The 13,354-nt window shown below is 45.1% G+C and overlaps 1 protein-coding gene across 1 annotated transcript in view; it reads right to left on the bottom strand.

Moving 5' to 3' along the window:
- DNAJC27 (DnaJ heat shock protein family (Hsp40) member C27) overlaps positions 1–13,354 on the bottom strand; it is a 175,974-nt gene that overhangs the window by 57,259 nt on the left and 105,361 nt on the right. The window contains exon 4 of the mRNA XM_069605673.1: positions 5,788–5,952. Within this exon, the coding sequence (XP_069461774.1) occupies positions 5,788–5,952 (165 nt within the window). The remainder of the gene's footprint in view (positions 1–5,787; positions 5,953–13,354) is intronic.

The following is a 13,354-nucleotide window of genomic DNA, read 5'->3' as shown; positions in this document are numbered from 1 at the left end:
CTCTCCAGAAGCTTCGTCAGGTTCTCGGACTTCCTCTTACCCGAGCCAGAGCGTTGGTTTGTGGTCGATGGCGCCGGGGAGGGTGCGCCCTGCCTGGCAGCCACGGAGCCCGACCGTTCGGCGCTCCCGGTGCCCGCGGACTCGCGGTGCTTAGCCTTTTGTTGGGCCCCCGTCGCCAGAGCACCCTCACAGGACTTAGAAGACCGCTCGGACTTCTTCTTCTTCTCGCCTGGCGGGCTCTTACCTTCCAGCGAGACGGAGGTGGCGATCCTTCATGGTCCGCTCCGACATGCTTCCACAAAACGTGCAGTCCTTTTCCTTGTGCGTCTTGTCCTCATGGAGACAGTAGAGGCATAACGAATGCTCGTCCTCCTTGAAAACGTTCTGAAGCTGGCATCCAGGGCAGGTCCTGAATAGCTTCCCGGGCGTCAAGCTCCCCTTCTCCTGGGCCATGTCCGGGGTAGGCCTCGGAATCCTCCAAAAGCGTAACTCGACGAAATCTTCACCCTTGAGGGGCGTAGAAAGCTCCGAAACGGATCCCCGTTGATCGGAAGTAGAAACGGTGGAGCTTGAGGCTCTTTTAACCGAAAAAATGAGAAAATCTCCTGAAAAAAGTGCGAAAACGCAGCAAAAGCTCGAGAGCTAAGCACGAGGACTCCCAACACTTGAAAGTGCGGTAAAAATCTGAGGATGGCTGCCAGGGGAGGGGCTTAGGGAGAGGGCAGTCATTGGCTGAGGCAGTATGACCCAGAGACCAGTGATTGGTTACTACTGAGAAAGACAGATCAGAAACGAAACCGATACTGATTTTTTCTATACCGAGGATTCCCGGCCTGACGACGGGGAATATTCATGAGCATGTGAATCCATGCCAGACCCCATGCTGGAGAAATCTGTATTTTATATTCATGTTTTAATTATATTGTTTTTACATTGCATTCTTTAGCATTTATTGGATGTGTTATGATGTATATATATATATATATATATATATATATATATATATATTTTTTTTTTTAAAGATTATATCATTATATTTACTGTTTTTGCTTTCAATGGTGTTAGCTTTCGGGATGTTATATCGACAACTGATGTATTTTTTGAAAGTTGAATAAATTGGCTGGAAAAAAGAAAATCAAAAGATAAAGAAGGGGGGTTAAAAGTCACAAAGGCTGACCAGGGGGACAGGGTGTTTTCGGATAGTCTTGTTTTCTTGTCTTTGTGGCTCAACTGTGTCAAACCAGGCTTCTAGGTGCTTTACTGTAGGCGAGCTGGTGTCGAGACGATAGAGTTGTGCTTTCCCAACAGCGAGTTGGCATTGAGTTTATTCGATGTACGGGCTCCCAGTGAATTGAGCCAGTGTTCGAGGCAGGTTGAATGAATGAATGAATTCCAATGGTCTGAGTCAGTGGCAAGACAATGCTTTTGTTGGGTCAAATCATCATTCGAGATTGGCGAGTCAATGTCTTCCAGCCAGTCAAGCCAGCATTCAAGTCGAGCTACTTCACAGAGCCTAGCGGGCGATCAGGTCAAGTCGAGGTTGTCTACTTCAATGGGTGAAGTTTGAATCTGGACAGCTTGAATAGCATATAGGCAGTTCGAAGATCGAGTGCCAAAAGGAGCACTGTAGCTCCTGTAATGGCTGGAAGTGGGTTGAGATGGCTCAAAGATGTCTTAAGACTGTCACAAGGGGTTCCGAGCGGTTCCAGGAAAAAGGGGAGTCCTTTGATCCTCACTTCCATTCCAGCAAGATTTTCCAGCACCTACAGGGGGCTCTTCATCTACAGTGAACAGGATCCGGGTATCAAACAACCGACAGCAGAAAGGCCTTGATTCACAGGGTCATGCAAAATGTGCCCCCAAGGGGGTAGGGAGAAGGGCTTTTCCCTTCCTTTGAAGCTTCCATCTTCACCTCTGTGGCACAGGACTTTTGAATAGGTTGAGTTCTAGGTGCATCCTTCTTGGCTTGAATGCCAAAGCTGAATCAACTAAGGGCAGGGCTTCGTCTCCATTTATGCAAAATGCTGTAGCGGATGGGTTCGAAGAAAGTCAGTTGTCAAGGTGTCTAGGCCAGGCTGCTGTAACAAGTGTCCTTTACCTTCTAATGTCTTACCCAGAGTCCTTTGTCTAGAGAAAGTGGGTTTGGAGGCAGGAGGACTTTAGGAAGCCTTAGCAGAATCCAAGGTGGTGGTACCTCTTTCTTGCAGTAAACCACCCCTCTGGCTGCCTACTTCAAAAAGGACTCTAGTGATCGGCACCATAATGAGAGAGTGGGTTTGTTATTTCAGACCTGCAATTTTGAAGAACTCTTCCCCAGAGGACCTCATGAGGAGAGTTCCTTTGCCCTTTAGGAAGAGGTAATCATCCACGGGAACCAAAAGAGCAACATCCAGGGGCAGGGTCCAACACGGTTGTTTTAGAGACACCCAGAACAGACAGCCAATAATATGATAGGGCTGGTACTATCATCATTGGAGCACGGATCACCAAGCTTACAATAGGACATCCAGATGCTGTGGATGTAATAAATGGGTTCTCCCAGTAACCACAATGCCAAAAGCAGGCATGGCTTATATTTACAGTTTAAAATGCACCAGGCTCTGACTAGGGTTAATAATTATGTTTTGAATCGGAGGTGCAGACGATTAAAACGCCACCTATGCTTGTTGGAACTTTGTGCCCTGCTGCCATTGCAGTACATGTGCTGGAGTTGTCAGGAGACGTTCCCAGCAAAGGCACTATAATTTTAGCATGGAGCATTGTGAAAAGATGGGTTTAAGGGGCGCATCATTTTATTTCTATAATCGCAAAATTCCTGGGCTGTTTAACCCTCGCAGGTGGCATTCTGTCACAGGTTAACATACAGTGGGAACCGCGTTTTAATACCCAGTACCCACTACATGTTACCTGTTTTTAATAAGACGCCCAAGATCTCAGGACACCCCTCCAGTATAGAAGTACATTGAAGTGGATGCTGTACCACAGATCAGGCAAAAGCAATTTTTGGGCTCATTCTATTTTAGACTAGAGGTATACTTCTCATGTCAGTGTGCCCTTCTAAATGATGGTATTCAGTATGAAAGTCATGCTTCTCACACCCTTCTCACAGGGTCTCACCACCATGCAAATAAAGGATGACCCATGTATAAGTTAACATTAACACCCCTTCCTTCCTTCCTTCCTTCCTTCCTTCCTTCCTTCCTTCCTTCCTTCCTTCCTTCCTTCCTTCCTTCCTTCCTTCCTTCCTTCCTTCCTTCCTTCCTTCCTTCCTTCCTTCCTTCCTTCCTTCCTTCCTTCCTTCCTTCCTTCCTTCCTTCCTTCCTTCCTTCCTTCCTTCCTTCCTTCCTTCCTTCCTTCCTTCCTTCCTTCCTTCCTCCCTTCCTCCCTCCCTCCCTCCCTCCCACCCTCCCAAAGGTGTCCTGTCATGCTATAGATACGTTTTTCAACCCCCGACAGGATCCTAAGCAGTCATCCTGTAGTTTGTGCATAGCTTGATCAATATTAGTACATATTTCACATAGAGGCCTGAATACCCTTTCCTTAATTTGCATTAAGGTGGTATAAACTATATACAGTGGAGACCTCAAGAGTTAAATGCTCAACTATGACATGGATCACAACTAGACTTCTCAAGTTAGGTTCTCACAGCATGAATGACTTAGCCTACCATCCCTCCGAGGTTAATACATTGAGTATTAATTGGGTACTACTATAACTTGCAATAAACACTTCTCAGATGAAGAAGGAATTTTGCATTACGAGAGACATAAGTGCACACATTTTCAGTGTGTCTTATATTTGAGAATAAAATCGTGTACCTATAGAAGAATGCAAGTAGAAAATAGAATGTATATTATATATATACACATATATATATATATATATATATACACACACACATATATATATTAAATGTATCAATGGCCAATCAACACCTTCAATTGTTAGTTTGTTATTTGATGGACCACAACTCCTCCCCCCCACCCTCTAATGGTGCCTCTTTCCGTCTGCACCAATTCTCAGTGACAAGTTACGCCCCAGAACAGATTTTTCAGAAACGCTAGCCATCCACATGATGCACCTTTGAAGGACCTTTAAACACACTGTACGTGAATCTGTTATTCTCATTTTCTGGTCAATGGGCGAGCCATTTCTCCATGCCTCAAAAATATATCGGGGTGTCATGAACTGCACCCCAAACAAAAGCAGAGAGAACACAAAATGTTAACACTTACCCATGAAACGTCTTGAAGACCAGTTTCTTCAGCTGCAGAAAAGTTGAACATTCTAAGTAACAGTGCTGTTCGGTCAATTATGTTACTGGGCTGGACTTGGTATGCAATATCAGTGCTGGGCAACCTGGGGCGGCCCGCTCGATGTTTTGCCCTGCGGCGGCCCTCCTGATGCTTTGACCTGCAACTCCCCATGAGCCCAAGCCAGCATAGTCAATGGAGTGGGATCATGAGAGTATGTCGTTAACATCTGGAAGGTTGCACAGCACTGCAATGTGTGCATGCCTTCCAAGCAGGCATACAGCCTTGCATCGTATGTAAAGTTGTGGGCTGACCTTACATAGAATGGAAGTTCAGGCATAAAGGCCCCCCCCCCCCCGGAAACATGCCAGCCCTCAGTGAGTGCTCTAGAGCAGGAGTTAATCACAGCAGGTTGCAGAAATGTTGCAATGGTGCAAGTGCAATGTTGCATGGTTCTACACAATGGCGACTTTTGCCATAGGGCAAACAACTATTCTGTTTGCATCTTAGCAGAGCTTGTTCTAGTGCTAATACACATTAGTATTATCCCTAAAGCAACCTTGCCCTGGTGCACAAATGCATTGGAAGTACATGTTCTATGCAGAAATGCAATGCTTACTCCAGTATCAACACCCTGAAAAATTGCGCTTGCACTGATACAGTTTCTGTAATATGGCCCATGGTTTATGTTTGATGCACTGTATTCAGGACTCTGCAGTATGTCAGACATATTCCAGAGCACTCAAGTTTACAATTCCATGTGTGGGAAAGTCATTCAGTCCTAGCTTTTTCTTGGCATTCTGGGATCTGTAGTCCTAAATTTAAAACGGAAAAAAACAAAAACTGCATGCCCCATAACTCTAAGAGCAATCATAACTGGATGACTTTTTCATCGCATTGACTGGGAAGCTTAACAGCTCTGCATATTTTAGAGGTTAATAAACTACAATGGGTGGAAATAATAAACAATGTTTTGGTGACTGCCCCTTTCAGATAAAAATGAGCACAATAAAGACAAGGGAAAAGTAGAGCAGGGTGGCAGGAGACTTCAGATATAAGGTGGTGGGGGCAGATCTATGAGCAGGGAGAACAACAGCTAGACTGGCCGACTTTTTTGTGGGGGTAAGTTTATTGGAGGGACAATCAGTAGGTGCAGGAAGGACAGGTCAAACACCTTTATTGCTTCATAGGGCGATGAATGGGAATTGTGGTATCAAAAGGCAGCCACACCATAAAAACTGGTGATGGTTCGAGTATGACAACAACCCCTCCTTGTGGCAATCTGCTCTTGTCACCTGGGAAACTTGCAATCTCTTGGCCCATCTTGTTGTGCAAGTCACGTCAACCTACACCAGTAACCCGTTTGGCAACCTTTAGCAGAGGTAGCCTGCAGAATAGCCATCATGTGGAACATTACATGCAACCTCCTGTGCATGCCCATCATAGGCCAGAATACGGAGGTTGAAAGAGATGCTGGCCACCTAGTTGACTCTGTGGCCCCACCAATTCCACTGAGGGTTCCATTAGTCGTTACCTTGTTTGCACAGACAGCGAAGACTATATTCTCCATGTTCGCTTGTGGTCCAAGCTCTTGTTTCATCTCAGTCAGCCAGGTTTCCAGAGAGTCGAACGACTCCTTCTGTCCAACATCATACACGAGAATGACACCCTGGGTGTCCTTATAAAACTCGTTGCGGACCTAAAGCAGAGAGCAAACAGAAAGAACACAGGGCTCAATTCTATGGGCAGCTTTGTTTACTGTAGAAATCAATGGCAGATGTGTACTTTTAAGCTGATTCTCTTAGGTTTGGTGGATGATTTTCTCGCAGCATATTTAGGCATGGTCACGCAACCACAAAGTCAAGGCTAAAGAAAAAGGGAACAATTCAGTGAGCCGGGAATCCTGGTCCTAAATGAGATTCAAGTTCAAAGAGAGAATCCAAAGGTTACTTACATTTCTTTATCTTTCCAAAGAATACATCACAACTGTTTACACAGCATTTTGCAATGCAGAATGGCTCCCATGAAAAGGTCACTCACACAGCTGCAAACTGATCAAATGGTTCCAACAGACATCAAGGCTAAAGACTGGCACCTAACAACTGTGTCCGGGAACACTTTGCCTAGATATCATACTCCGCATGGACCCTTAGTCTTTCCCAATTCTGTAACATACCCTCACAATGCAGTCAAAGGCAATCAATCATGCTCATACATGTACAATTTCATGTGGAACAAATTGTAGCCTTGGAGACGATTGGTTCATTATTGTGTGAACTTGGGTCCTTATTAAGCGATAATGCTTTAACTACTTACTAGTAATCTTCATTGTCCCCAGTCTTACTCTTCCTTGGCAAAGTAGTTAACTGAAGATGTTCCGTCTTCCTGCCGGATTCTCCCCAGTCCTCTCCTTTTATCCATTATTGGCGATTCCCCCAATATGCATATAATACAGAGCATGAAACACTGCCAGTCTTATATCATACTCACCAATGCGGATAGCTCCCCACATGGGAGGTTGAGGCGTAAGTACTGTGACGAAGAAGAGCAGAACTAGGAGTAATGAAGATGACTGGTAATTAAAGCATTGACCCGAACGTCCTTACTTTACTAAAGTATACTTAAAATGCTGACCGATCCTACACCAAAATAAACCCCAAATGAGACGATTAGTTTGTATCATCCATAACAAGACTTGGTAGAGTCTCTCCCAGGGGCCATCCACCCAAGAACAGGTCAATAGGTTGTGTTCGTGCTGGTAGAGGGATTCCCAGAACACCCTTGCCCCCTTGTTTTCCATATTAAGTAACTTGGGGTCTCACCCTAAGTTACCAGGGGAATCCAGACGGGGATCCCTTGCTCACTGTTCTTAGAGAGGCACAGCTCCACCTCACTGATGATGCCCAACAAGGTTGAAACATGTGTATGGGGTTGCTGTTGGTACTGTTGTTCAGAGGAGAATTGCCTAGCATTTCGGTGCTGCACTGCCCCAGGGCAGGAAAAAGACTGATATGCAGGGACATTTTTCCTCTGTGAAAGGGAAAGTGAGCTAAAGACTTGGTAGAGTCTTTCCCAGGGGCCATCCACCCAAGAACAGGTCAATGGGCAGTGTTCGTGCTGGTAGAGGGATTCCAAGAACCCCCTCTGTTCCGCATATTAAGTAACTTTGGGTCTCACCCTAAGTTAATAGGGGAATCCAGACGTGGACCCCTTGCTCACTGTTCTTAGAGAGGCACAGCTCCACCTCTAACAAAAAACTCAGCATTTCTGCAAACATATCTCACTCAAAAGTCTCACACAACCATCTCTCGCACAACAACCCGCAAGCACTTCACAACACCACATATGCAACACCAACAACATACGAGGACTGGCATCGACCCAATACTCGCACAAAAGCTCAGCACCCGGTGTATACCGAGTTGAATCTGCCAACAGCACACCACTCCTCTCACTATCCTAATCCTGCTTCACCTACTAACACATCCCACCTTCTCATTTACAGATCCGCCAGAGCGCCTGGGGACCAACTCCGTTGGTGACGGTGCGCGGTACAAATACCTTTAACATTTAACATAAAAGTACATTAACAAGAATGAGCTAAACTGGGGAAGAGAATGCCCAGGTACAAGGAGATGATTGCCTTTAGCCACCAACTCATCAGACAGAGAGACTGTATCTACCTCTCTTGTTGAAGTGAAGGCCACCACAAACACTGTGTTAGACACTTCAGGACTGTCCTCTCAAGAGGCGCAAGGAATGCCCTGCAATGATTTGACATCCGGGGTAAAGGACCGTACTTGCGGCCTAGCAACAGCGAATCCCATGTGCATTCTAGTGCCGAGTGCTCCATCCTGTTCTAGCCCAATCCAAGGCTATCTTACTGCTTCAATAGCTGCCCACTGTGCCCAATGGGAAGCGGTAGAAATAACGATGCCAGTCCTGGAAGAATTTAGAAATGTCTGGTGCACCACACTGCAACAGAATGCCTGCCAGAGGACTTCCTAATGGACTGACGCCTGGTGTTCCAAATAGAAGATGACCACTCACTGGAGAACATCTTTCTGACTAAACTTCCCCTTTCAAGGGCCATGCAACCCAACGCCAGTTCGCTGTCCATTGATTTGAGGGGGAGGAGGCTTCGGCAACAACAAGGGGGACTTCAGGACATACAGTGAACAAGGAGAAACCAGGTTTGTGTTGGCAAAATGGGGTAAATCATCACATGCATTCAATAGAAACTTATTGATCCCACAAAGGACCCTCAGAATAAGTGGAATCGGGGGAAGGGCAAAGTGAGAGCATTCATCCCCCCCATGCCAGCGGGTCTGGGAATCTTGACCCAAACCGGGGAAGTAACATTACCCCGGGATGCAAAGAGATCCAAATGAGGCCAGCCTAGAATACAGGTAATTTGGTGGAAACCACTACTGACGAGGTAAGAACATATAAGCAATTCTCTCAGCTTCTCGTTTTTGAGAAACCATTAAACACTCCACAAGATTACTTAAGTAAATTTCTCAGTGATTTTTGGCGTGCCTTCCGTACTAATGAGGTCCTCTGGGCTATACAGAAAATAAAGAGAACTAAAGACCTGTCGTAGATGTGGCGATTCCAATAAAATTGAAATCCTATTGCACTTGCTCCTTGAATGTCGGATGCCAACTGTTCGTCGTCATCATTTCTTTAGAAGTAATAAAGGAGTGGCAGGGTTTTAAATGAGCACAGTAATCCGAGGCCAAAATTGGTACTAATCAGCAACACCTGAACAGACTGCCTCCCTGAAGATTGCAAGAGGCATGAAAGCGCTTGGAGGAGAAGAGCAACTGAACGGCAGACGGTACACAAGGCTGGGAACTAGAGTGCGCACCTCACCCCCTCTTTTTTCTAAATATTGATTCGGGAGTCCCTGCTCCAGAGGCGCAGCGCCGGGGTTACCCATGCCCCACTTAGGAGAGCCATAATGCTAGTTTTCCCCACTCCCCCCCACCGTGGGATTTATATTGTGCAATTGGAGGGGAGTTGGTTTCTCGCTACCAGCATGGACTACAGTTACCAGAATTCCCTGAGGCCAAAATTGGTACAAATCAGCAACACCTGAACAGACTGCCTCCCTGAAGATTGCAAGAGGCATGAAAGCGCTTGGAGGAGAAGAGCAACTTAACTGCAGAAGGTACACAAAGCTGGGAACTAGAGTGCGTGCCTCACCCCATCTTTTTTCACAGTAATGGCTGTGTTCACCGCCCATACCAACTTACCTTAATTGTTGCTATAGGATGTCCAGTCAGGTGTCCATGGGGGAACAGACAAACAGGGAGATAATTTTCCCAGAAAGGAGCTGCCCTTTGCCAGCTGCTCTGGGGGCTTCCATTAAGAGGCCGATTCCTGTAAGGAAGCAGCCAATCCAATGCCGGGTGGGCAGGAAAGGGGCGGGGGGAGGGAAGGAGGCATGGGCAGAAAGAAAGTAAAGGGTGCAAGGGTTGGGAGAGAAGGTAAAGCGGGGAGTGGTTGGGTTAAAATAAATAATTAATGCAGGGAGCAAGCGGGAAAGGCCACTTATCGCAAACCAGGCATCCCAGGCACAAGGGGGAGCAGGGCACTCTAGCACACTGGTTTAGGCAAAAAGGGCATCTGGGCACAGCGTTCCAGTTCAGTGTTTGCTTCCCCAAATCCGGAAGTTCGCCTTTGAACCGCTAGCCAAAACTTGTCGATCTTTGGACACAGCCAAATTACATGGCAGAAAGTACACACACTGTTGCAGCAGTGCAGACATCCATGGTGCAGTGGTACAAACACCCTCTCATTAATGGAACAGGTGAGCACTAACCCGAGTTTTCCTTGTACACAAAGGAAGGGTACAACAGCAGTATATGCTTTTAAATGCTTGTCAGCTTGAGTAGGAACCGTGCAGGCTGCACCCAAACTAACAGAAAAGGCAGGGACACCCCAATCCAAGCTTTAATTACAGTGGTGAACAGTGTAAGATGTAAAGCAAAGGTGGAAGATTCCCACACAGAGAACAGATCATGAATGTGTTTGCGGCGCAGTAGAAGCTCCACTCATATACAACAGGTGTAACTTATCCTTGGGTAGTGTGCACTCCACTCTGAATATAGAAAAGGTATTCCATGGATCTCAGTAGATCATGATTCCATCACATAGAACAGGAACATTGTGAGTCTCAACAATGCAAGATTACCACACATTGAACAGATCAATTGTGGGTCACAACATTAGAAGTTCTACTTGCAAAGAGAAAACTGCATGGGATAGAGCAGTGCAAGCACCTCCCCACACTGAAGAGGTAAATTAAGGGCCTCACCACAGCAGTGCAAGGTACACTCACATATAACTGGAACATCATAGGCATCAGCAGTCCAAATGACTGTCAGAAAGAACATGTCCAGCATACACATCACTGATACAGCAGTGGTGGAACCACCAACATAGAACAGGATCAGTTAATTGCCTCAGCAGTGCAAGATCCCCAAAGATGGAACTAATATAACATTGATAGCAACTAGTCAAAATACACAGGCTAGCTTGAATCAGAAATGTTTTGCATAGAAGGTATTCAACAATCCATAATTAGAAGGCATTCAGCCTAAGAAAAACAAATTATTTCTATTCCGATTCCCAGCCACTCTACAGCCGTTTCACCTCCGAAAAAATGTTTCAGAAGGGGATGTTAATCTAATGTAGGGCGATAGTCACTCAATACACCTTTCATTATTTCTCTATGTTCTGACCATTTGATCTCTTCTGTATATATTTGTATGTTTAAAAACACAAAAACTTAGCCAATTACACAGTAAAACAAACATGGATTGTGTGTTTTGAGGTTGGATAGAATTGTTTTAAGAAGTTTTATGAAAGTCCTCATTTCCTGGAACTACTACTACCTAATGGAATGCCAATGTTATGATACAACGATGCAGAGACGTAAGGACTCCATGCTAAATTCTACACCTAATCTCATGGTCAAATTCTGGCTCGACAGAGATGTCTTATTTATATAGTGCTTTTGCAAAGCGTGGTACGTAGAACATAGGCACATACAATTATCACCCAACTGAAGTTGCTACTCAATTATCTACCTCCGACGGATGAAAGGCTGAGGTGGCTTTGCCAGGATTCGAACCTGCAAACTGCAGATCACGCACAGATCACAGCATCGATCGCTCAACCGGCTGAGCCATCTTACCAGCTAACATCCTTCCGAGGTCGGTAAACTATAGAGTCAGTTTTTGGATTTTTTTTATTGTAGTCTTGAAGATTTGACAGAGGCTCCAAACTGTGGTTGGTATAATTACAATCACTCACCGTTAAAAAAGGACTCTAATGCCACTGACCATTAATAGTAATGTAAGCCTTTCACTGAATGTTTAGGTTGAATGGATGTAAACTAGACATTGCATACTCATAATGTTACAAACTGTTCTTATAATTGGAGTGTAAATTAAAATTATACGTGTAAAAAGTATGCAGTAGGCAGCCAAAACTTGAACATAAATAGGACCCATTGGAAACCAAAAAGTTCTCAATTGTATCTCAGTTTTGCATCTGATTGATTATACGATCCTAAAATGCTAGGTAATTAAATATGCACAATGCTTCTGTTTGCTTCATGAGCATCTACACATAAAACACAACAGACTCTGAACATAAAGAAACCATTCCTTATATCACAGTGTGGTTTCTTTCTGAAAAGCTTCAGAGAAAACATTTCTGTTCCAGAGGCTTTTCTCCATGGCTTACAATTACATCCATGGTTTCTGTCAATTAACCCGACATTTGCACTGCCCTCTGCCTGTGCAATGTACGCAGGAAAAGAATAAAGCTGCTTTATTTTCAAGATTTTAATGTGTAAAAAGGCCTAGTACAATGCTTATTTGGAGGCCTAGATCCTGCAGAGGACTTTAAGAAGGACCAATCGAAACCGGGCCAAGATTGCCATTTCACATGGGGACATTAGGGCCTCCTGCCAATCCACATCGTCAACGGATTCAATGTCTACTTCCCACCTTAAGGTAAGTTTTCAGAGCAAGTGTGGCGAGAAATTAAGGACCACCTGATACATAGTGGAAATAGCTCATTTGGGAATGAACTCAGTATCGATACTGGCATCCACATGTAGCTGTGTGTTTGCACTATTTTTACTTTCAGTTTCCATTTTGGCTGGGGTAAGAGAGGGTCCTTCATGTTTTTCAATACAGTTCTAATGGGGGTCTGGGTCAGGCAGTGAAATGTATTTTGGATTTTTGCCTATATAGCAAGTCAAATGCAGATATATCTATAGCTGTCTGGTGGCAGTAGCTGGAAATATAGTTTCGTATCTGCTCCTCCTGTGGATACGTTACAAAGCTTCTGCATCAATTGAGGCCTTATTTGTCTATTGGAAAAAGATCTCTCCTGGCCAATGCTCTCGTTAACACAAGACTTGACTATTGCAATAGTCTCTTATTTGGAACAACTAAAGCAAACGCACACTCACTCCAGACCATGCAAAATGGTGCAGTAAGAGCCGTTCATGGCCTACTACAACGAGACCATCTTACACCATACAGACGTGCCTTGCATTGGCTTCCTGTTAAGCACAGGATTACCCACAAATTGTTGTCACTAACGTGCAAATGTCAGACAGCCCTTGCTCCCCAATACCTAACCAACCTCCTGGTAGTCAACCAGCCCAGGTGTAATTTGTGTTCTAGTGACAACCATAAGTTTTTGCTGGGACAAGTTATCGATGTGCGGGCACCAGGAGAATGGAATGCTCTTCCGCTTTCTTTGAGGATATCTTAAAAAATCCAGCAAAAGTTTTTTGCTCTACCAAAACTCATTTGTTCAACTTGAAACCAGGTTGAAGAGAGCGGACGCCTCTGGCCAACTGTCTTCATATGGTCAGATTTTCCAGCTGCCTGTTCCTATATGTGTGTCCTGAGGCCCATGGGCATGTGGTGCGTTTCGCAAAGGTGCATTTACAAATTTCAAGCAGATCCTGGTTATTCCACAAAGGGCCTTCCCGAGTCACCACCCAATCCCAGCCCATTAACTTTGTTGCCGCCCTATGCACATGGACAACCTGCTGCAACGTGAGTGGC

The sequence above is a fragment of the Ambystoma mexicanum genome, chromosome 4p (assembly GCF_040938575.1).
Source record: "Ambystoma mexicanum isolate Mex_15411 chromosome 4p, UKY_AmexF1_1, whole genome shotgun sequence".
NCBI classification, from domain to species: Eukaryota; Metazoa; Chordata; class Amphibia; order Caudata; family Ambystomatidae; genus Ambystoma; species Ambystoma mexicanum.
This window is presented reverse-complemented; position numbering and strand designations above follow the sequence as displayed.